This window comes from Diadema antillarum, unplaced genomic scaffold, assembly GCF_040938485.1.
Source record: "Diadema antillarum isolate AM-2024a unplaced genomic scaffold, OU_Dant_1.0 seq00000205_RagTag, whole genome shotgun sequence".
NCBI lineage: Eukaryota > Metazoa > Echinodermata > Echinoidea > Diadematoida > Diadematidae > Diadema > Diadema antillarum.
Genome location: NW_027271264.1, coordinates 188450 through 214107, shown reverse-complemented (window position 1 = coordinate 214107; position 25658 = coordinate 188450). Strand labels below are relative to the sequence as shown.

The following is a 25658-nucleotide window of genomic DNA, read 5'->3' as shown; positions in this document are numbered from 1 at the left end:
CATAACACTATAATTCGGGATATGACGGTACCCCAGGTTACAGTGTGCCAAATCATGTATTAAAACAAAACACTACCCTTGCCTAGCAGTACCCTTCCTCGAAGTAACACAGGATATTTTTGTCGGTAAATACATGTGTATGCAAGAGTGCAGCCTGAAGAAGCTCTCACCAAGGAGGTTCAAGAGAATGGAGTCACAACTGACTTATTTTCTTTGCTAGATGTTCGATGCCACCGCTCAGAAATATTTGAAGCATGTGCCAAACAGGATCTGCCACGCAGATAGGAAGACAACTGACTCGTGTCTCATTGCATAATCACCAGCCACTTTCTAAAAGAAGATATGTCTTTGTGATGGTAATTACTTTTCGCTATCCCTTCTTATACAAGGTAGGTGGTACAGACACGAGGATGTGCGAATAGAAATTGAGCAAAAAATGCTGAAATAAAGATGACTAGAAATGTCGCTATGGCGACTGGTATGCCTCCGCCATAATGCATGATTCTCCTAATAGGTCTATAGTATAATGTACATGTGGACAATGTGTGATTACATTTTCACAAAATTGGCAAAATATTAAAACGACATTTTGTCACAAATGTATCGAATGTTCCCCTTCCTTGACCTATGTTTAATTGGATGAATAGGAGAGCATGTATTTGGGGATTTAAGAACTTTAACTTCGACTTTGACCCTTTCATAAGTTTACGCACTTGAGTAATTTTCAAGGTATGGAGTAAAAGTGCAATTTCTGTATTGAACTGTAAATTGTTTTCATTTTCATCTGGCCTTTGATTCATAAGAGAATCACTGCCAGGCAGAACATACATAAATATGTACTACATGTAAGTTTAAAGATAACTTGAGCAACTTCCGAGATATGGAGAAAGAAGTAAGTTCAGCACTTTCACTTGATCTTTGACCTTTTGACCTTTGACCTTCTTGGCAAAAAGAAAAAATCCCAGAGAATATCTAGTGGGTTATACACACATACATCAAGTTTTATAAAAATAATCCTGCTGGCATTGCATAAATATCAGGAAAATAGTAAAATTTTGAAGTATTGCCCTTGACCTTTGACCCCTGACCTTTGACCCCATGAACCCCAAATTCCCTAGATAGCCACTTCCAGTCAGTACATGCATATATACTTTGTTCCATAAAGATACCTTGAACAATTTCCAAGATAGAGAGAAAAAAGTGAAATTTTAACATTTTACTTGACCTTTTGACCTTTGACCTTTTGACCTCATGACCCCAAACTTTTACCAGAGAATCTTAATTGGGTAATACATGTATACACTAAGTTTCAAGAAAATATCTTGAGGCATTGCATAGATATGGGGGAAATAGTGAAATTTTAAGCATTTGACCTTGACCTTTTGACCTTTAACCTCGAGCATGTGCACCCAAAAGTTGATAGGCACAACTTCACCCCCTAATACACATACATGCCAAGTTTCATTAGGATACCTCAAAAGGTTTTGATAGTTACCCTGTCCACAAAATTCATTACGGACGGACGGACGGACGGACGGACAACCCGAAAACATAATGCCTCTCCGGCACCACTTCGTGGCGGAGGCATAAAAATTACTCGACTGGGCATACCCGGGCACTAATCTGATATATCTATCAATAAAGAATTATATTTGAAGATTATTCCAGGTCAGTTTTATTTGTCGGACTTACGCGGAAAAGTAATAAAACCGGCTTTCCAGGACGGTACAGTTTTAAACATTTTCACATGATACAGCTCTGATTTACACTTTTGCACAAATTTCTGCATGGGATTGATTTTTGTTTTACATGCTTTATCATTAAGTGAAATTTCATTTCATTTATTAAATAAATAAGCAAAATATGGCCAATATTATGTTAATGTCCAAGATTGCTCAGCAAGATGGCGGCTTCGAACATCGATCATCAAAGGCACAAATGCACCTGTGAAATTCTTTTGTACATCAACAGAAATCTGACAACTGTTTGAATAATTACATCCAGTTGGAACTTGCTCTCACAGGCTACAATACAGAAGGGGTCAGGAGACAAGTTTTTCTCACATTAAAGCAGTGCTCCCTCTTAATGAAGCCCAGTATATGGGCATCATCACACTAAACTATGCAGTTATTAAACCATTCTGGTCACCTGGTCGATGCAGGTCCATTCTTTGTTTGAATACGAATTCCATGTATTGCTATCCATTCTGGTCACCTGGTCGATGCAGGTCCATTCTTTGTTTGAATACGAATTCCATGAATTGCTATGCTTTGAATATAGTGAAGTGCCTAACCAACTGAGAAAGACAAAAGGTCATTTGTACCCATGAGCTATCTCCAAACTGGCTTATACTGAATTGCCCTACTGCATGTACAACATGCTAGGCAATGGCGATATGAGTACAGTGCACTCCCGTTATAGCAAACACAATTACAACTCAGGTCTGTATAACGAAATTCCGGTTACAACAGAATAAAAAATTCAGGCTGCAACATTATTCACTCTCTGTATATTTATCGTTTATTTGTCCGGTTATAGCGAAATTTCGATATAAAAAAAACAAAACTGCCAGTCCCGAGGACTTCGTTATAACAGGAGTCCACTGTAAACATGTGTACAGTGTAGAGGAAAAGAATATGTTACGTTTCTTTGTCCTGGTTCATCAACACTTAGCAATCTCATTTCTTTAAATATACAATCAGTTTGTCTGAATCCATGGAAAATTGTATAATTTACTGCTTCTTTCTGTACCTTTCTGACATTGATAGACTTTATCTACAAAATAATTTATGTGCAAAAGGGGAACCATCACTCAGTGGCATAGACAAAAAAAGAAAGCTAATTTCATTGCACGATATCACACAGTTTAATATAAAAAATGCATAGGTTTCAATTCATTTCCTTGTTGTACTCTACCGATACTAATGCACCTGATAATACACACTGTAAATCATACCTCCACAAGAGACCTGTATCCTGCAGCTGCTGCATAGTGAAGAGCTGTGTAACCCTCCTGCAAAAGTCAAAAAGATGCATTGAATCAGTAAAATTGATGGCAAAATTGCAAATTGACATACATACACAGTGTATGTAGCAGTAGGTATTAATTCTAATGGATTTTAAGACATATCTACACTGTAACATCTAATCTACAATGGTTATTCAAATTATCACTGTGCTGAAAATTAGATTATCAAATGTGACCCTGCAACACAAAAGCAACAAAAAGTTACCAGACATGGATTTTTAGTTAAGAGCAGATTCTGAAAGAGGAGACTTTAAGCTTTAAAATGATGTACAATTGTATATAAATTCAAATGGACTCTCCTAACCTATTGTAATACTGAATATTGGAAAAAAAGCATGCACTCTGGAAAAGTGCGTACTGAGAAAAGAGGCTCTAAAGTATAGGGTTTATTCAAGCAATTAATCTAACTGAGCCGTCCTCTGTTCAATGAATGGGACAAAAACAGGATGTAAAATTCCATAGCAACAACAATGAAGGGATTGTGAGATTAAGCTGAAATTGAGCATGCTCTAGTAACATATTCTATCCATGACTAATGTCAGCTTACAAAGCAGTAACATCATCCTTTCAAAAGTTATTAGTCTTGTAAGTGAAGACTTTGTGAAGGGTTTTTCAGAGATGAAAAGGGGACTCGTAAGACACACCTAATCAAACTATTCTAGCAATAAAAAAGTGGTTTAGAAAAAACCGCTAAAAACACAATTTCCCATTCCAATAATAACCCCCAACTTCACAGCAATGCAGAAGAAGAATTACTCTTCCAGAAAATATGAAAAATTCCAGACTGACTAGGTTGACCCGTTTCACCTATTTTGTGTGCTCACACAAAATATAAAGTGTGTGCGACTTTTTGTTGGATTTGTGATGCATGGTCACAAATTGTATTTATTGGAATTATATGCATACCAACCAAGGTTTGATTTGTACATGACTTACATAGGACATCACATAACATTGTAACAATATCTCAGTATTAAACATGATTGCGCCAGATAAATCAAAAGATGCAAGTATGAACTGCAAAAAAAAAAAAGGTAAATAATCATCAATGAAACTCAATCAACTTTGTGTGAAACTGTAAACAATATGTGAGACATTGTGTACAATGTACATACAAATATGAATATTACTGTGCAATCCCAGAGTTGCATGTAGCAGATAAGATACCTACATCATAGAGTATGATCATTCTTATACAGTGCTCACCGCTAAATCAGGAGGGGTCAAGAGACAAGTTTTGCTCCCGTTTAAGCGGTGGCTGATATTGGCCTGTGCAAACCACACAAAATGAAGCCCAGTATGTGGGCATTACACAAAACCATGCACAGTTATCAAACCCGCAGATAACCACAGCAACAAGTACATGTACACGTGCGCTACGACACGCAGACACAAAAACAGTGAAAAGAAAAGACACGGCAGTATCACAATTTTGGCAAATGAATCATCTCGACAAACCTTCATTCATTATCTATCCACAAAATAACCCTTTTTAGAGTTCAAAGGACATAAAGTCATGATGCCTTCCCTATTGATGCAATGAAAGAAGCAGCTAACTTCCACACACCCTGTTTTAACATGTTAAAAACATGCACATTAAGACGACACTGATTGCGACGATCGTACGAACACATTTTTCTCAGACATTTATTCATACTCCCTTGTTATGCAGTCACATACAAACACACGCACTGCATGCATAGTACTACACAAACAGGGTAGAGTATGGTCCGCACGCGCGGGGAAGGGGACTCTCCTTATCGTACGGTGTAATGTAAGTACATGAGTAGAAGCTGACGACACTCGATAAGATGACCGCCTCTGCGCTACGTCTCAATGCCTCACAGCAAATGTCTAGATTACAGTCGGCATAATTTATCGGGAACTGGTTAGAAAATAATCCTTCTGGTAAGGAAATGAAATCCTTGCAATTATTTCTCGGGATTTACTTATTATTTTTAGACATAAATGACGAACAATGAAAGTGTTTCAGCCAGATTTGTCCTGATAAAGCGATTCATGGTTCTGATTAAGCAGTGGAAATATTTGTTACATCAAGTTTTGTTGCACTTACAAAATGTAAGTGGGGTTCCCGCTAAAGCGGTTCCCGATCGGGTGAGCACTGTATCAAATTAACAGCTACATATGACATGTGCATCATTTTGTAGTCCACTAGAATCAGGAGTTCTAGAAGTCATGAATCCAGGTTTCCCACATGGAAAACAAAAAACTCAAATATAAAATGATTTTTAAAATGTTACATATTAATTCCATTTAATACTCATATTATATGACTTTTTCTCCGAAACAAAATATCACACACACACACACACACACACACACACACAAACATACCAACACAGACAAACATAGTTACATGTATGTACATATACACACAAGGACACACACATACAAAATACATGTTACATTTGTACCTAGAAACATGTATTTGAATTTTAGGTTGGTGATACTGTAATATCAAAATACAACTGTATGAACACATACAGTCTCTGTACAGGGCTAAATATGACGACAGACATTACACTCTGAATTATAACATCAGTAAATAATGAAAGATAATGAGAATTTGATGACACTATTCTAAAACAGGTTAATACAGTCTACTATACAGATATTAGTAAGCTTTACAATGTAGATCTGTGACGCGAATACTAAGACAACGCTAATTAGGTAAAAAACGGTGCTCTGCACATGAATGAGACAGCTGTTTCCCTTGTTTGACCCCACAGGCTGTGTCGTCTTTACATTCATGTCGCAAATCTAAAGCTCGCTAATGCCTTCCAACAAGACATCGAGGTACTCTCTGTGTATCACCTGCACACTCTAAGTTCATTCGTTCATTCATTCATTTATTTTTTCCATTTCCAACAGATATTTTACAGAAATTGAATACATAAATTACATCACAATACATAATAAAAGATAAGTTTACAGAATATCTTAAATGGAAATGCTGGAAATGGGGAGGAATGCTAAAAAGCAGTGCTTGTACGGTGCTCTCCCCCCACATGTAATACAACAAATTATAGGATCTACTGTACATGTACAATTTGTAGTACAATTACCCCCTGAGTAAATAAACAGGAATTTTTTATTCAAATTATTCTTAAAAGAACTTAAAACTTGAGGACGCCTTTACAGTACATAAAGTAGATCACAGAGGTTAATCCGGTATTTAGGTCCAGCAATTACAGATTGTGTAAAAATAGTCCTAGTTATTATTATTAAAAGGCAGATTAAATTCATCAGAGTGACGAGTCGGGTATTTATGGAAGGAGCGGTTTCTTGCAAACATACTGGTGAAAACAGATGGTAATGAGTTATTATTTACTTTGTACATAAATTGGCCAAGATGATAATAATAAAGATTGGTTATCTTTAAAATTTTGTTTTCGGAAAACAAAACATCGTGTGAGATCTCCAAGATACGTGGCAAATTATTCGAACGGCATTTTTTTCTGGAGATTGGACAGTCTGTCGAGATAAGTTGGATAAATGTTCCCCCAAGCTATGATGCCATATGGTAAAGATAGGGTAAAATTAAAGCTGAATATAACATTAAAAGGGTGGGAGTTGTCTGTGAAAGGGTGGACACTAGGTACTGTATCTGTGTGGTGCAGTACAAATTGTATCTTGGTGACGCAGTTTCCATTAAAAGTGGCACCCTATTGCAGTATGTCACTGACAGGTGGTGGGCATGCGTCATTGTTGGTGAGTATTTTGATTTCAAGAATTGAGATCACAATGTCTGAGTGTGGCATACACGCAGTGATAGTTCATCCAATATGAACCACTGAAAAGCAGGTATATATCTAACACTGATACACACCATATACAGGCTTTCTACAATGAAAACACATATCTAGCAGACTCCCGTAAATGAAATGAAATCAAATTTATTTGTATTCCAAGTAGTGGACATTACATAATACATAGTACAAGGTATAATATGAAGACAGCATATTTAGATTGCTCGCAGACTCCCCAATTTGTGTCGAAGCGGAGTAAAGCTTTGATCACTATTACAAACAATTGATGTACGTTGTACAACTGTATGATGTACAGTGAGCACGCATGCATCCCGTTGATGCACAAATTAAACACTTGCACAGCCTTCAAGCATGCTCAATTATCATACTCGTACCTGACTCTGAAGGTAAAAAAAGAAAAGAATATACCACACTCATAATTTGTAAGTGCCAAACAGAACATAAAATACGAATAGAACAAGAAACACAAGAAACACCACAAGCTGTTTCCATCGCCCTCAGGAAGAGGGCAATGGGAACAGCAACAAAATATCTGGACTTGAAATTACGCCTAACACATGCTTACTAAATTCTCATTGTTTTCCTCTTTTTCTTTTTTTTTTCTTTTTTTTTTTTTGATGCTTGAAGAAAATGTTAGTATCTGAAATTTTGACATTGACCATTCAAAAGCTACAGTATGTAGGCCTACATGCATCAAATCATGAGAAAAAGGAAACTAGGCATACCAGTACATGTACAGTCCAACCTCTCCTGTCCAGCCTCCCTTCATCCGGATCTCTCTTTTATCCGGATGTGATCTCGTCATATTTTTTTTTTTTCAATCTAGTACTTACAGGGAAAGGAGAGATTTCAAACTCCAACACAATTCCCACACAAATGCACATCAACTACATATTATTCCCAACATAAACACATCAAATTTTCATCTAAACTAGAAATGTCCATTGCCACGCAATGCGATTGTATCCCCCCCCCCCCCGCACTAGAGAGGGCACACAAACGATCCACCGACAATATGACCTTTGACCCTATAAAAGACAGAAGCAGCGCTTCCAAAATCAATAGGTGCATGGCTCAGATCAAGGGACCAAAAATGTTACATTTGGACCAAAAAATTGAAACTAACATACAGACTTCAGTAACATTATTTTTGTAATCTCCAAACATTGCACAATATTTACCGGTACTGTAAGTGCTAGAGAATGAAACATTATATACATCTGGCAATCAGCGAGCCATGTTTGGTGGTCAGAAAGTGTAATGTACATAACTCGGTGTCCTCTTTATGCTTTTATGTTATTTTTAAATTCACTTTTGCAAATATACTTCAAAGTGTGGTGAAACTTGCCCCAAAAAGAAACAAAACCAATTAAAAAATTAAGATTTTTCGAACAAACATTGGAGGTATTTCCTGAAATATATATGGACACCGAGTTATGTTTAACATTCTACCATATAAACTTTCTTCTCATTTCTTAATTTGATCCAAAAATTATAATATCATGCTGTTCAGTGAAGCAGTATACAGCAATGATGGCACAGAGGGTGATATTTTCTCTGAAAACCAGCTATCAATAACAAAAACGTTGTCCATAAAAAATGTTACGTACATAACTCGGTGTCCTATGTTATGGTCTTATCTCTTATGTACTTCATTTCTGCCAAAGACACCCAATCATATCATGAGTGTTATCTATTATTTATGACATGAACACTTTTAAACAAATTGCAGATGCTTGTACAATGTAGAGTCCAAATTTTACCATGTGACATGTACATAACTAAGACACCGGTGTCCATGTTATGTACATTATGTATCGTATTGGGTCAATTAGAGGGTTCCATGACATTTGCTCCTGCGACAATTACTCCCATGATATATCTGCATGCTAAGCCAAATGTAAATTCAACCCATACACATAACCCTAACCCTAATCCTAATTCTCACATCAAACTAAACCTAAAACCCTATCACAACCCTAACCCTAACCCTAAGTCCTTAGAGAAGATAAGACCGGAGCAAATGTCGCAGGAGCAAATGTCGTGTCACCCAATTAGAGATTGGAGTCTGCTTCTCACCAATTTACTCATATGTCAGTTTTATGATATAAAAACTTGCTTAGATGCAGAAACTAGTTCATAATGTGTAATTTACATAGTGAATTGAAAGGTGTGTTCCGTACATCAATTCAATTTCAATTCAATTCAATTCAATTCAAATCAATTTCAATTCAATTCAATTTCCATTCAATCTATTGATTTCATAAAAGCAATACAGCCAATATTTGTACAATAATCAAATGTCGAGGAAAAACACGAAAAAGCCAGTGGCTTGAAGATTGTGATTCCCTATACAGAAGTACATTAAAAAAACAGATTGGCATGAAAATACATAATACAAAATATTACATAATAACACTACATGTACAGTAGATACTCAATAATAGACAAAAAATAGACATAAAAACAAACAGAACATACATAAATACAACCCAAAACAGAACGTCATGAATGTATAATGTTCCAATACCTTGATAAAACATAACTAATCATAAGATTCAAAGAGATATTGTTTCAATTTCAACTTAAAATGATTTTAACTCATATCTTCCAATGAATTCCATATTTTTGCACCTTTATATTGCACTGAGTTCCTATATTTCATCTTAGATGGGCATAATGGCAAGACAAAGTTTTGTTTATAACGTGTATCAAAATTACGACTCATAGAATGCGTTTTAAAATAATCATGAAAAATACACAGCAATATCGAATGTACATATTTAAACATAAAAATACTCGTACTATAAAAGATCCTATCTTTGAGGGATAAACAGCCTACGTCTTTGAAAAGAGGAGGAGTGTGAGCGAGATAATGAGAGTTTGTACACAATCAAATAGCTTTTTTCTGAAGAACAGTAAGACGATTTAAGTCACACTCAGTGGCTCCAGACCAAACCAAGTTACAGTAATCTACGTATTAGGCAAGACAAGGGCGTTGTGTAGGGTTTTCCTTGGTAATATCATGAATGTGATTGATGTGATTTTTCCAGGATAATCTCTCATCTATAATAACCCCAAGAAAATTAATTGAATCAACTCTGGAAATAGCATTACCATTTGCGTATATCATCATATCATCATGTGACAGCTTCATTCCGGAGGACTGAAATATCATGTATTTTGTTTTACTTGCATTCATTTGTAATCTGTTAGCTTTAAACCAATCACAGACTTTTTGCAGTTCATCATTCGTCATTTTGAAATGTTGTTTTGTCAGAATGAGAAGCCAAAATGTTTACGTCCTCCGCATACAGTACAAAACGAAGTAGATTGGATGCATTGATGATGTCATTCACGTATACCAAAAACAAAAGTGGTCCCAATACGCTCCCTTGTGGTACCCCACACGTTATGGGTAGAATGTCTGAAATGGTGCCCTCAAAACTAGTATACTGACTTCGACCACTAAGATAGCTTTCAAACCAGCGAAGGAGTACACCTGAAATGCAGTAGTGTTCTAATTTGTGTAGCAGAATACCATGGTCTATAATGAATCGAATGCTTTGAACAAGTCGACGTAAATGGCCAAAGGAATTTCTTTTCTCACTAAAGCAGCTGTAATCTGCTCCACGACATGTAAAAGGGCTATTTCAGAAGAGCAAGATGGTTGGAATCCAAACTGTTCTTTAATCAATACGTTCTTTTCTGACAGATACTTGTCCAATCTCTTGTGCATAATACGCTCGAGGATTTTAGAGAAAGTAGGGAGGAGTGAGATTGGTCTGTAATTTTCTATGAGATGTTTTTCGTTCTTCTTAAACACCGGAATAACTTTAGCTAGCTTAAGGGAGTCTGGAACTATGCCTGAGTAAAGTGAAAGGTTAAAGACATGGCACAATGGCTGAGCAATGAAGTGAATAATTTTCTTAATAAATGTAGAACTTAATCCATCATGTCCACAGGATGCTGAACTTTTCAGACTTTTTGTGATCTCAATTATTTCTGACTCGTCAGTAGGCATGAAAAAAGCTGATTCAGAAATTTTAGAGTTCAAAAAATCTCTGAAACATTTTTTTACCCAGTGTCAACATTGTTACCAACAGAAACACCAATATCAGAAAAATACTTATTAAACTCATTAGCAATTTCTTTGTCATCTTCAATCTTTTTTCCGAGCACTTCAACAGAATTTGGGAGCTTGGATATATTACATCTCCACAAAAATTTCATTAAAAATCTTCCAAATTTTACAAAGGTTGGTTTTATTTCTCATGATTAAGTTTGTGAAATATGTTCGCTTTGAAGCACTTATTATACTATTTAACTTATTTCTATACCTCTAGATATATCAGCTTATTTTTACTAGAAGGCGTGTTAATATATGCATGAAATAATCTCTGTTTCCTGTTTATGGATTTCAGAATGCCTTTCGTTACCCAAGGTCTTCTTGCAATTGTTTTCTTACATTCAACTTTTGGGGCTGATTTCAACATAGATATGTTTGTTACAAATTTGACCCAAAGTTTAAAAAAAAAAACATTATGACATATATATTTAAGAATCAACACAGGACCAACTAACAGAACAAAGGTCTTGGATAAGATCTGAGTAATTCAGATTATTTGCAAAGCTTTGACATTCAAAATATTGACGGCTCTTGTCCAGTTTCATATCAGTCGAATCAAACGTTGTGACTTGAAAAACAGGTAGGTGATCAGATATCCTATCTGAAAATATGATACCAGGAGTAATGGACTTGTCCAAGACACTTGTAAATATATTATCAATACATGTAAATGATGAGGATGTCACTCGGGTAGGCTTTGTTATTAAGGGGAACAAGCCATGTGTATACATAATGCTAAGAAAATCATTTGTACATGAATTAATGGAGTGCTTCAGAATATCAAAGTTAAAATCACCTGCAATATAACACAACTTGTTCTCTCTGGCAATACTTGCTACAGAATTCTCCAGCATTCCATTGAAAGCTTGTGCATCTGAGTTGGGCGCCTTGTAAACCACACCTACTATGATGTTCTTGTTTTCCATTTCGATCTCAACGAACATTGTATCTACAGATTCGTTTGAAAACGACAAATCATCTCTCACTTGAAAAGTGAATCTCTCATCAACGTATCATAGACAAAATCCGCCACCTCTCCGATGTTCACGTGGTTTATGCACAAAGGAGTTCAGTAGCCCTTCATATTATACATAGACGGTACATTGGAATTAAACCATGTTTCAGAAAAGGCATAAACTGAAAATCTGTGACATAAACTGTCAATAAAGTAGAAAATGGAGTGAAATTTAGTAAACAAACTCTGCGAATTGAAGATGAAAGACAGAAAATGCCTGTTTATCTCCACATTGATTAAACTTTCTATCAAAAGTATAATTGAAATAATAATTACAGGGATTTTCTAAGTTACCGGCAGACCAATCTTCCTCTTCATTCATGCCAAATGCATCAAAAGCAAAAGAATCAAGTCGTGAAGAGCAAAAATGACTTGAGTAATTGAAAAACGTGTAAATTGTTCTTTGAAATTCATCATCATCGAGGATTTGATTGAAAGGTAGCTCGCTTGCAGTGCATTGGAAACAAATCCAGGAATTACAAGGTAAGGGCGAATGCATATTAGATGTACAGCAAGTTTCACGACAAGGCGATCTACATACTACACAGGTACGTTTCTTTTGAAAGGCTCTCACAGAGTTGAGACAGATGTTACCCTTCATGATAAACTACATTACACACATACACCTATGCACACACATGTACGTAACACAAGTAATGACGGCAAAGAATAGTAACACAATCCAACAGAGTACAGTGCAGAGGAAAGACCAACATTTGAGTTCAAAAAGTTTACAAGTTCGAATAACATACATACGGGCCATGTTTGTTTACATCATGAGGGCTGGTGAGCGTCCCTGGCATCTCATCGTTCTTGAGTTCATTTGCAGTGTTCCGTCCAGTCATTTTGTGTCGCTACAGTATAGAGGTTGTGTGTAGTTTTGATCTTGGTTCTGACGTCTTGTGTCCATACCCTTGTTTGTGGGTGGGGGGGTATTTTGCTCTCACCTCACCTCAGCAATTTCTGTCTGTCACTGGTTAGGTTCTCGTGGATGAACATGCGGGTTGATTTCAGCTTCGATCTGGCAGCGTAGACCCGAGATCTGGGACCGTAGATGGCAAACTTGGCTATGATGGGACGAGGAAGAGCATGACCTTTTCCTGTCAAGTCTGCCCCCCTCTCGCCAATCCTGTGGATCTGTCGATATCCTGTGGTTGGATTTCTACTTCCAGTTGGTCCTTCGCAAGTTGACAGAGTAAGGGTGTCAGTGTTCTCCTGCGGATTTTCTTTAATCCCGTGGATGACCAAGCATTCCGTCTGGAATATTGTTCCAGTTCTTCTACACGAGCATAACCTGTCACGTACATATCTCGGGGTCCACTTTCAAGACCAATTTTGAAGGACACAATAGGTTTAAATTTTATAAATAATGTTATCAGTGGTTTGCACTTAGGCATTACATGTAGCTGCCTGGTATTTGCCTTATGTCAGAAAACATGATTGTGTTGACATACAACTATAATAAGAGTACATCATTATGTACATTGTACATAACCCCTGGACACCAAAAAAATGTAGTCTATCAATTAACTGTGAAAATATTGAAAAGTACACTAGTGTTGCACTGAATTCAATTTGAAGTATTCAAAAGATACATGTACATATTAGTGGAGCGGCATAGCTTGCAAAATTAGAGGAATTGTGCATTTTATGATAAAAATCACCAAATTTCGCACACATGTTGACAATGACATTTGAAATAAATTCAGATATTGGGCCATCGTAAATAGCGCCCTCAGCGGCCGTGGCAACCATTTTTCAAAATGGCCGCCATAAATGCCATTTTCGTAAAAATTTACAAATTTCAGAAGGGAAAATCGATAAGATTTTGCAAACGAGTAGGAAATAACATTCAAAATAAATCTAGATATTGGGCCACCGCATATTGCGCCCCTCAATGGCCATGGCAGCCATTTTTCAAAATGGCCACCATTAATGCCAGTTTTCGCAAAAAATGAAAAATTTCAGAAGGGAAAATCAGCAAGATTTTGCAAACAAGTAGAGAATAACATTCAAAAATTTATTCAGATATTGGGCCATCGTAAATAGCGCCCTCAACGGCCATAGCAGCCATTTTTTCAAAATGGCCGCCATAAATGCCAGTTTTCGTAAAATGTTACAAATTTCAGAAGGGAAAATCAATAAGATTTTGCAAACGAGTCGGAAATAGCATTCAAAATAAAATCAGATATTGGGCCATCGCAAATTGCGCCCTCAACAGCCATTGCAGGATTTTTCAAAATGGCCGCCATAAATGCCAGTTTTCGTAAAATTTTACAAATTTCAGAAGAGAAAATCAATAAGATTCTTGCACCGTGTCGGAAATAGCATTCAAAATAAAATCAGATATTGGGCCCATCAGCAAATTCCGCCCTCAAATGGCCATGGCAGGATTTTTCAATATAGGCCGCCATTAAATGCCATTTTTCGTAAAAATTTACAACTTTCAGAAAGGAAAATCAATAAGATTTTGCAAACATGTCGGACATAACATTCAAAATCAATTTAGATATTGGGCCATCGCAAATTCCGCCCTCAACGCCAAATGGTGGCCATGTTTGCAATTGGCTGCCATAAATACCACATTTTTCTCTGAATTTACTAATTCCAGAAGGAAAAGTCAATAAGATCTTGCACTCAATTTAAAAATTTTGTTTGAAATATATCTTGCGCCTATGTATTACATTATTGTAAATAGCGCCCTCAATGGCAATTGCAGCCATTTTTTAAAATGGCCACCATGGATTCCACTATTTTTTATTTCCTGATTTTACAAAAGGAAAAGTCAATAAGATTTTGCACCACAATTTGAAAATTATGTTTGAAATAAATATTTGTGTTAGATTATTATAACCACTGCCCCTAACGGCCGTTGGCCGCCATATTCAAAATGACTGCCATTGTCATAATCATTTTGTTTTTAAAAAATGGTAATTTCAGAAAGAAAAGTTGAAAATTGAAAATCATGTTTAAAATCAAAACAATATATCTAGATTGCATTAACTCTAGAAATTGTTCCTTCGCAAAATTTTCAAGAAGAAATAAAATGCTAATAATGGCAATTGCAGCCATTTTTCCAAAATGGCTGTCATAGATGCCCAGTTTTTCTTTTGTGAAGATGTCCTAATTGCCGGAAGAAGACAATATTTTTCTCTTGCGAAAGTTGACAATTACATACAAAGACGTTTAGACATTGAGCTCATCATAAGTCTATGTGCTCTATCAATGGCAGTATTCTCAGACTCTTTGTCAAAATAGCTACAATACACTCTTCTTCTTTTTTGTCTTGAAAATTTGCTAAACTTCAGAAGGAGAAGACAGTAGAATACTCACAGAGACATTATATAATCTGAAATTTGGTGTTAAAGAAATCATTTGAGGAACAACTAAAATAAACAAGGCAAACTGCTTAGAGATTATATCTCACCCAATGATGAATGCATATCTTAGGTGGCAAACATGAAAAATTTTCCGAAAAAGAGTAATATGAATATCTCCAGGGATAATGGCGCCATGTAATTAATTTTGACAGTAACACCATATCAATTGAAAATATGGGACTATATGACCGTGTATCTATTCTAAAATGTGACGTCCTAAATATTTTTAAGACAGATACGAAAAAATGGCCTTATCATTTTACGAAAAAAAGTTAATTTACTTTGCTATGCTTCCACAAAGAGACATACCTTTGATATCCATACTGTTAGCCGTCACACGCGAAATACTGCAATTAGAACTAAACTGAAAACATGAATTTTGAACTAACCCATCGATGAAACCTTTTTTAAAATTTAAATTTCTTTGAACACCAGATTGCATTAGATATAATGGCTGTTTAGCAGTTATTCTATCGCTTTCTCTCCTTCTGGAATAAGCAAATAAAAAAAAAAGGAGTGTGTGGAAGCCATTTTGACAAAGATCTGTCATAGCCGTTGGGGACGATGCTTAAGTGGTGGCTCAATATCTTCATTTCAAATTCAAATTCAAATTCAAACTTGAATTCATTTGAATGTCTTTTGTCAATTTACACAAGAAATTGTATTGTCTTCTTCTGGCATTATCATATTTTCAAGAAATGAATAGCATCTATAGTGGCCATTTGGAAAATGGCTGCCATGGTCGTTAATGGTGCCATTTGTAATGACCTCATATATTATTTTCTTTTGAATATGATTTTCAACATATGTACAAATTTCATTGATTTTCTCTCTGAAATTAGCAAATCTTTCCAAAAAAAAAAGAAAAAAAAGAAAAAAGAAGCAGACATCCATGGCGGTCAGCATGGCCCTTGAGGGCGCCTTCTAAGAAGACCTTATACTTAAATTTATTTTTGAGCATGATTTTCAACTTGGTTGCAAAGTCTTATTGACTTTTCCTTCTGACATCAGCAAATTTTTGCAAAGAAAAAAAAAGGGGGCATCCATGGCAGCTGTTTTGAAACTTGGCTGCTATGGCTGTTGAGGATGCACTTTTGGATGGCCTATTATCAAATTCAGTTTGAATGTAATTTTCCACCCTTGTGGCAATTCTAATTGACGTCTGCAAACACTTTACGTTAAAAAAAAGACATTCATGGTGGCCATTTTGAAAAATGGCTGCAATGGCCATTGAGGGGGCAATTTGCAATGGCCCAATAAGTTTACTTTTGAATGTAAATCTCATTGGCTTTCCCTTCTGATTTTAGTAAATCTTTTCGAAAGTATAGCATTAATGGCGGCCATTTTGAAAAATGGCTGTCATGACCGTTGAGAGCGCAATTTCCGATGGCCCAATATCGAGATTTATTTCAAATATCATTTCCCATTTATAACCAAAATTTCATTGACTTTTCCTTTTGAAATTAGCATTTTTTAATGAAAAAGTGGCACTTATGGTGCCCATTTAACAACAAAAAAAGAAGTCTGCCATAGCCATTAAGAGCGCAGTTTTCAATTGCCCATTGTGTGGATTTATTTTAGATGTAATTTTCCGCTTGTTTGTAAAAAAAGAAAAAAATGGCTTTCCCTTCTGAAATTTGCATTTTTTAACAAAAAATGGCAATTATGGCGGCCATTTTGAAAAAAATGGGTACTACGGCCGTTGAGGGCGCAATTTCCAATGGCCCAATATCTAGATTTATTTCGAATGTAATTAACATTTATGGGAAAAAATCTTATTAACTTTTCCCTTCTGAAATTTGCAAAATCATCGAAGAAGTGGCACATTAGACAGCCATTTTGAAAAATGGCTGTCATTGACGTTGAGGGCGCAATTAACAATTGCCAAATATTCAAATTCATTTTGAATGTAATTTCCCACTTGTTTGCAAAATCTTACTGGCTTTCCCTTCTGAAGTTAGCAAATATTTTGAAAAAATGACATTTATGGCGGCCATTTTGAAAAATGGCTGCCGTGGCCGTTGAGGGCGCTATTTCCGATGACCCGATATCTAGATTTATTTTGAATGTAATTTCCCATTTGTAACCAAAATCTTATTGACTTTTCTCTCCTAAAATTAGCAAATTTTACGAAAACATGGCATTTATGGCAGCCATTTTGAAAATGGCTGCCATGGACGTTGAGGGCGCTATTTACGATGGCCCAATATCTAAATTTTACTCTGAACGTGATTGTCAACCTGTGTACGAAATTTGGTGCTTTTATCACAAAATGCACAATTGCTCGGCTATGCCGCTCTACTAATATACATATAAATGGGAATATCATAAAGAATATGTACTGTTTGCCCACAAGTTTTTTCACTTAACAAGTTTACAAAATTGGTAGACACCAAAAGTTATGTACGTGACATACAAATTGCCCTGAAGCTGTTGGAATTTCAGAAGTGTTGTAAAAAATAAACAACGCGAGAATTCTGTAATTTGATGCTTAATATTTATTGAAAGTTTTAAATCAGTTCATATTTCAAAATGTAAAAGTAAAAATTAAGGTGTCCAAAAAGTCATTGTTCTGAATGTAATACAAAAAATCATGAAAAATGGGCATTTTTTAACCATAAAAATGCTGTAAAATACCTAACTTCGGAGCAATGAACCTGAAACCTTGTCTGGAGCTACTATATTATATGCCTAAAAAAAAGTGAAAATGGTACTTTATGTCCTGGTCACATTGCATTAGTTTAATTTAGAATTTTCAGAAGCACACTTTTGCACATTGTGCAGTGTACCCTTGATCTGAGCCATGCACATAGGCTTGTAGATTATATCATGGTATAGAGCTTCGTACCGAATTTGAACAATATCTGTCAAGAAATGGTACTGTAGCTTATGAAGAGCACACACAAATCATCCATCAATATGACCTTTGACCCTATAAAAGATGGAACAGTGAGGGTAGCACATCCAAAATCTTTACACTTGTAACTCATATCATGGTAGACCTTCATACCAAATTTGAACAAAATCCGTTTAGAAATAACACAGCCTATAGAGCGCACACAAACCATCCACCAACAATATGATCTTTGACCCTACAAAAGATGGAACACAGGGGGCAGCACATCCAAAATCAATAGGTTTGTAGATTATATCATGGTAAACCTTCATAACAAATTTGAACAAAATTCATAAAGAAATGTAGCCTTTAGCGCGCACACAAACCATCCACCAACAACATGACCTTTGACCATATAAAAGACAGAAAACTGGGGGCAGCACATCCAAAATCAATAGGTTTGTATATTATATCATGGTACACCTTCATACCAAATTTTAACAAAATTCGTTAAGAAATGTAGCCTATAGAGCACACACAAACCATCCATCAACATGACCTTTGACCCTATAAAAGATGGAACACTGGGGGCAGCAGATCCAAAATCTGTAAGCCTGTAGATTACATCATAAAAACTTCCATACCAAATTTGAACAAAACCCGTTCACAAATGTGACCTCTAGAGTGCACGCAAACTATGCACAAAAATATGGCATATTACCCTACAAAAGACGGAACATTGGGGGCAGCATTACCCAAAGTTATAGGTGTGGAGATATTTCCAATATGAATCTCAGTATAAAATTTCAAAGAAATCCGTCAAGGTTTGTGGCCGCTAGAATGCACACAAGAATGTAATGCGGCAGCGGAGACGGCGGCGTAACACTGCTGAATCCAAAGTATCCTCCAGCATACATGCCAGGGGATACAATGATAACATACGTTCAAACATTCACTACTGGTACCAAATCACGGCAAGAACATGGGCAGAAAAATAATCAGGGTACGGTACAGACAATCATTCATTGAGCAAATTATCAGAGAATTCTGAACGAAGAGCAGCTGACTAGGACGTGAAATGTTCACGCAAAATTGATACACTGTACAGGGTACTTAAGTGCTCCTCTCATTTTCATTGCCACCTGTAGGTCACATGCACAGCCATCAATATGACTAGACTTGCACTGGTTCGAGTTCATAGGCTGGGCGATGAATGGCATTTACACTGTACACTCATAATTTTTACACACTTCCAATCACACACAAGCTTTACCCAATTGCAATGCGCCAAGCACCAGGCCCGGTACAGTAGATGCTCAAACAAACAACAAATGCTCAAACACTGGGGGAGTTAGCACAATCCAAACTAGAAATCACTAAGGGTGATTAATACCCCCGCTCCTGCAACCCAGATTCCTATGAAAAATATACCTTGTGAGTTTGACTGCTTCACAATTGTGGAAGTCGTTCACTCCACAAGATTTTCAAGAAAATATACTGTTGGGCGTGTTACCATGACAATGCCTTGTCGGGTACAAACACAAGGTGTGTCATGCATAACTACACCTGTAGATCATTATACCAAATTTGAAATAAATTGCGTAAACACTGTGGAAGTACGGGTAGTTTACTTCACAAGGTTTGGGGGAAATTGTGGTTACCATGGCAACACTTCCTCCGACAAACGTAAGAAAGACGGCTCGCACATTTACACCTCAATGTCATCATGTACACCAAATTTGAATTCAATTGCTTCAAAATTGTGGAAGTAGTTGACTCCACAAGATTTTCAAAAAAATATGCCACTACCATGGCAACACCTTGTCGGGTACAAACACAAAGTGTGTCTTGCATAATCACACCTAATTATCACACACACCAAATTTGAAAAAAATTGCCTCAATACTGCGGAAGTAGTTCACTCCACAAGGTTTTGGGAAAATTGTGGTTACCATGGCAACACTTTCTCCGACAAACACAAAAATCATGACTTGCACATCTACACCTCCATGTTATCATGCAACCCAAGTTTCATCAAAGTTTCATCAAGTTTCATCGTGTATGCGGGGTATAAAGATCATTCTACTTTTTATTTAAAAATATTGTTACCATGGCAACATAGTGTGTGGTGACAATAAAAGATGAAGTTCGCAACTTCATATCATTGTGGTCATGTATGCCAAATTTCAAGTCATATGTTCAACAAAGCAAGTGCCATAATGTGTCTCGCCCATTCGCGTACAAGATATTTTAGGCGGATGGGATATAACAGATTTTAAAAAAAGAGATTGAACAGATAAAAGGAGATATAAAAGGGTAAAAATTTATGGCAAAAAAGAAACGTGCCATAAAAACTTAACATTGGGCTCTAAAAGTTTGTTGACCCCTGCTTGTGACCTTTGACCTTGTGGTGACCATCCACTCCCCAAGGGACATCTACCATCCAAGTTTAGTCACAAACAGACCTATGGATCAAAAGTTATGACCCATAATAGAAACGCGCAATAAAAACTTAACATTGGGCTCTAAAAGTTTGTTGACCCATGCTTGTGACCTTTGACCTTGTGGTGACCATCCACTCCCCAAGGGACATCTACCATCCAAGTTTGGTCACAAACCAACCTATGGATCAAAAGTTATGACCCATAATAGAAACACGCCATAAAAACTTAAAGGACAAGTTCACCTTCATAAACATAAGGATTGAGAAAATGCAACAATATTAGTAGAACACATCATTGAAAGTTTGAGGAAAATCAGACAATCCGTTCAAAAGTTATGAATTTTTGAAGTTTTTGTGCAGTAACCGCTGGATGAGAAGACTACTGCAGTGTATGAATAACTTAGATGTCACATGCGTACAACAATATAAAGAAAATATAAAGAGAATTTCACAAGATTCCATCTTTTGAAAAAAGTACACATTCCCCTGACTCGTTTCCGACAAATGTTATGGGTAATATTGTTCCCCCTGCCTATAGAAAGAGGCAAGTCACGTGCTCTTTTATTATGCGAAAAAAGTGAAAATATGTTGAATTTTCTTTTACATTTTCTTGATACTGTTGTACGCATATGACTCACAAGCTGTAGTAGTCTCTTCATCCAGCGGTTCCAACACAAAAATTTTAAAAATTCATAACTTTTGCATCGATTGTCCAATTTTCCTCAAACTTTCACTGATGTGTTCTACTAATACTGTTGCATTCTCTCAATCCTTATGTTTATGAAGGTGAACTTGTCCTTTAACATTGGCTCTAAAAGTTTGTTGACCCCTGCTTGTGACCTTTGACCTTGTGGTGATCATCCACTCCCAAGGGACATCTACCATCCAAGTTTGGTCACAAATGGAGTTATGGATCAAAAGTTATGACCCATAATAGAAACGCGCCATAAAAACTTAACATTGGGCCCTAAAGTTCATTGACCCCTGCCTGTGAGCTTTGACCTTGAGGTGACCTTCATATATGGTAAAATGTGAAACTTTGTATTACCCCTCTTCCCTCAAAGTTTGATTGCAATTGAAGCCCACAGGAAAGAGTTATTGAAGTTTTTGTAGCGTTACGGACAGACGACGGATGGACGGACGGGGACAGACGGACGACGGACAGATGGACGACGGACGGACGGACGACGGACGGACGGACGACGGACGGACGGACAGATGCCGCAGGCAATCCCTTAGTCTCCCCTCACCTCCGGTGGGCCCGACAAAAACTGAGACAGCTATTAAAATCTACAACATATCTGGTATGATTTAATATAAAATATGCTGTTACCATGGCAACAAATTGTTCAACAATGATGAAAGATAAAGTCTGCACATCTTTGTACTATTCCGGTTTAATACATGCGCCAAATTTCAAGCCAATGCTCAAAAACTGAGGGAGTTAGCTCAATCCACAATATTTTTGTATGCTTTACATTGAAAAATGTGGTTACCATGGCAACACACTGTTCAGCATTACTGAAAGCTTTGTTTTGCACATCTGAAATTTATAGTGGTACAATGTGCCAAACCTCCAGTAAAATGCTAAATAATTGAGGGAGTTAGCTAAATCCACTGGTAATATGGAATATTTGTTAATAAAAATGAACATCAAGGATTACAAGCATGTGCAATACTCACATCATCAGCAGCATTGATGTCAATCTTTTCCCGCTCCCCATTGCCAATGGATACCCCCTGCCAGGCTAGTATAAGGCGTAGACACTCTGCTCGCTTCTTCTCTGGTGGCTGTGAGTAATAGTACTGTGAGTAACTATAGGTGGACGAAGGAGGGCGAGGCACCTCTGACATGCAAAGGCAGTGAAGAGAGGTCTGGTTGTTGACATTGCGTTTTATCGGGTTGCCACTGTGCTTCAGGAGAAAGAGTCTGGTGTAGCAGAAGCAAAATAAAGGATGGAGGGATCAGAAAAATCTTTGGTATAAACTGTACAATTCCTGTATACACCATGGAGCTGTATATACACTTGTAGGTTCACTCCGACAAGGCAGGTTAAAGTGATGGTATGGTTTCGATTGAGATGGGGCTTCAGGTTTCCAACTCTTTTATGAGATAATGCAAAACCTCTTGTGATATATGAATGAGCTACAATTCTAAAAGGAATTCAAAGTTTATTTTGTGAATATTGGTTTTGAAATGGCTGAGATATATGAACGCACAGTGGTCCTAATAAAAGGTGGGACCCGACCTTCAATAGGATAGGACAACTTCGTTTTACTTTGTTTTTTGATATCCCAGCCATTTCAAAACCAGAGACTCCAACTCTCCCGCTTTCGACTGGAGATCTCCCGCCGAAAGCCCCTTTTTGCAAAATCTCCCGTTCTCCCGCTTGAGATTTAATTTCTCCCGCCCTGGCTCTGTCTCCCGTTGGAAAGGATTTCTTACTTATTACCATCATATGTTGAAAAATAAGCCTTAGATAGCACGAGAGAGCATCTAGAACCCTAGAGCTGGACCCCGCCCGCAAGGAACTTCGCGCTTTGCGCACATCATCTTGGAGTCTCCCGTTTGCTAGGGGTTATAGGCGAGAGAATCTCCAGATCAGAAGGTGCTTGGGGTTGGAGTCTCTGCAAAACTGTTTTCATCAACTAAAATCTGAAGACCTCTGAGAATTCTCGCTATCGCCAATGACGAAAAAAGTACCCGGATGTTGATTTAAGCATCATTTACGGTGCACTATGGGATAGTTCGGGAGCAAAGTCACTTCCGTTCGTACGCCTGTGATACGCGAATACTCTTTACATGATATAGAGCTGTGGCGAAAATGCGATAGAGCACCTTTAGAATATGCGGCTAATGCCCTTAATTTCTGAACATGTGTAAAAATCCCATAGAGTTTGCCCCTGTGCTTTTCCTATGGAGAAATTGTATAGAAGGTTTTGGAACACCCTATAGTTTTATGATACACCCTGTGCTGAAACCAAGGTTAATGATGTCCAGCCTAGGGCAAAAAGGCCAGAAGCCCTACGGAAAAGGGCCCAGAAAATATTGAGCCATAGAAGTAGGGTTGTATAGTACTCCGATACATTTTGATACATGATGGGTTAATATAAGACAGTATTAGTCACGTGACCCTGGCTCGAGAGGGTAGAAATACCGCGAGCTCACTGCATAAGTTTTCAGTTGGGTTGGGGGGTAGGTGCGGTCCGCAGCACTCTCTCTCTTTGGTAATAACTATAAAATTAATGGGGAACCACTAGGCCAGTGTAATAGAGCTTAGCAAGCAGAGAGAAAACCATCGATTGTAACAGCAGGAACTACAATATAGCAATGCTGCACTGAACCCTATTTCAGCCTGTCGTTTCCATACCAGCCTCCTTCTTGCAACTGGTAGTCTTTGGTACTAGACCCTGTGAATGGGTTGCTGTATGGTTGATTGGAAGAATGATATGCCTGGTTTCTAATGCGCCTAGTGAGTCCTAATGCCCGTATATATAGGTGGAGTATGACTGTGTGCGAGCTATCTGAATAAGGTGCTGATCAAATGATGTGCCGCTACACATAGTACACATTATACCGGTAGACACAAGAATTAAGGCTCTTGGACCACTCCCCGGCTACGCTACAGAGCTCACAGCTATACAGTCAGCCGACTGTATTCTTGCGTGTACTTACTGTTTCCTCCATTTGAATTTTCGCTTTTATATGATTTGAAATTTTTCCATTCTAGAAAAATTGCTGTACCACAATAAATGAACAAATCTACAGAAATATCCTTGGCATGCGAGACGTGACATGGGTGAAGTTTGTAGGTGACTCCACAGCGCGTGCCACTTGCTTGGAAGAAATTGCTTTGGAGACAGGATAAGTTCGAGATCACGGTTCGTCCCGATTGTGTTCACAGCACTTTGACAGAGAACAAATAAAAAAGATGGGCATTCCATGACGATATCCAGGTAGGTGAATATATTCCAGCATTATTTTCAGCGTATGCAGAGATGACTAATGTGCAAGTCGATCAAAATGATCAAGCAGTACCGGTATGTCTAGCTTGTATGCGTGCCCTGCATGCTATAATATGCAAGGCCTACAAGTTGTAGGGCAATGCGGGGGCTATAGCTACAGTATGTATCACAGGCCTGGCTGGCTTGGGGACAGGGGCCTTTCCGTGGTCAGCGCTGTGCGGTGCGGCGCTAGGTAGGTACACGTACGCCAGGGCTGCCGAAATTGTCTAACAGGTGAGAGCGAGATATTGCGAGGCAGCGGAGGGAGGTTGTGGGAGGGGAGTGTCCCCCCTGCCATGGTAGGGAGTTTTTGCATTTTATATCTTAAAATGGGGCCATTTGGTGCATACTAAAGTGACTTTTTCAGTATATTCCTAAAATGAACATTTATGTTAAAATTGGTGTTAAAACCTCTATTGGCCACTTACAAGTTCTGCATGGTGTCTCAGTAAGTTAAAATTGCATAGAAAAAAACACCTTGCTGACAGCTACACCTTTCCAGAGCACAGAGTAAGAAGTTTTTCGCACCATTTTTGACCAGTCACTGCATTCTTCATTGATGAAGGTCGGCCCAGAGCCCATCACTTATGACATACTCTGCCTCTCCATCTTTTTACATAAACACCTTCCAGAACTAATGATAAGTACATGTAAGTTACATTACATAGAAAAAAAAAACCATAGCTGACTAGCTATACTTTTCCAGAGTAATTTTAATAGTAAAAAAAAAGTTTTGCTGACCATTTACAAGTTTTCCAGAGTACATACTAGTAAAAAAAAAAAAACAGGTTTGCTGACTATTTTAATACTAGTATTCCAGAATTGACGATACTTCCACTGCCACAGCTAGTCAATCTTCCTTAACTCTCTTAGTCCATGGGCCAAGACCCGAAAAATGGGTTGTTGGTACCATCTGAGGTGGCACAACCTTTTTGGTGTCATTTTGTTTGTCGGGCATAGATATGCTTATCAAGCTATGATAGCATTTCCAAATGAGTAGCTTAGTCATAATAAATGAATTTTTAACCAAT

The 25658-nt window shown here is 37.4% G+C and overlaps 1 protein-coding gene across 1 annotated transcript in view; it reads right to left on the bottom strand.

Moving 5' to 3' along the window:
* LOC139728916 (ankyrin repeat and IBR domain-containing protein 1-like) overlaps positions 1-25658 on the bottom strand; it is a 167353-nt gene that overhangs the window by 90025 nt on the left and 51670 nt on the right. The window contains exons 3-4 of the mRNA XM_071639845.1: positions 22306-22552; positions 2957-3013 (exon numbers count right to left, since the gene is read on the bottom strand). Coding sequence (XP_071495946.1) covers positions 2957-3013; positions 22306-22552 — 304 coding nt within the window. The remainder of the gene's footprint in view (positions 1-2956; positions 3014-22305; positions 22553-25658) is intronic.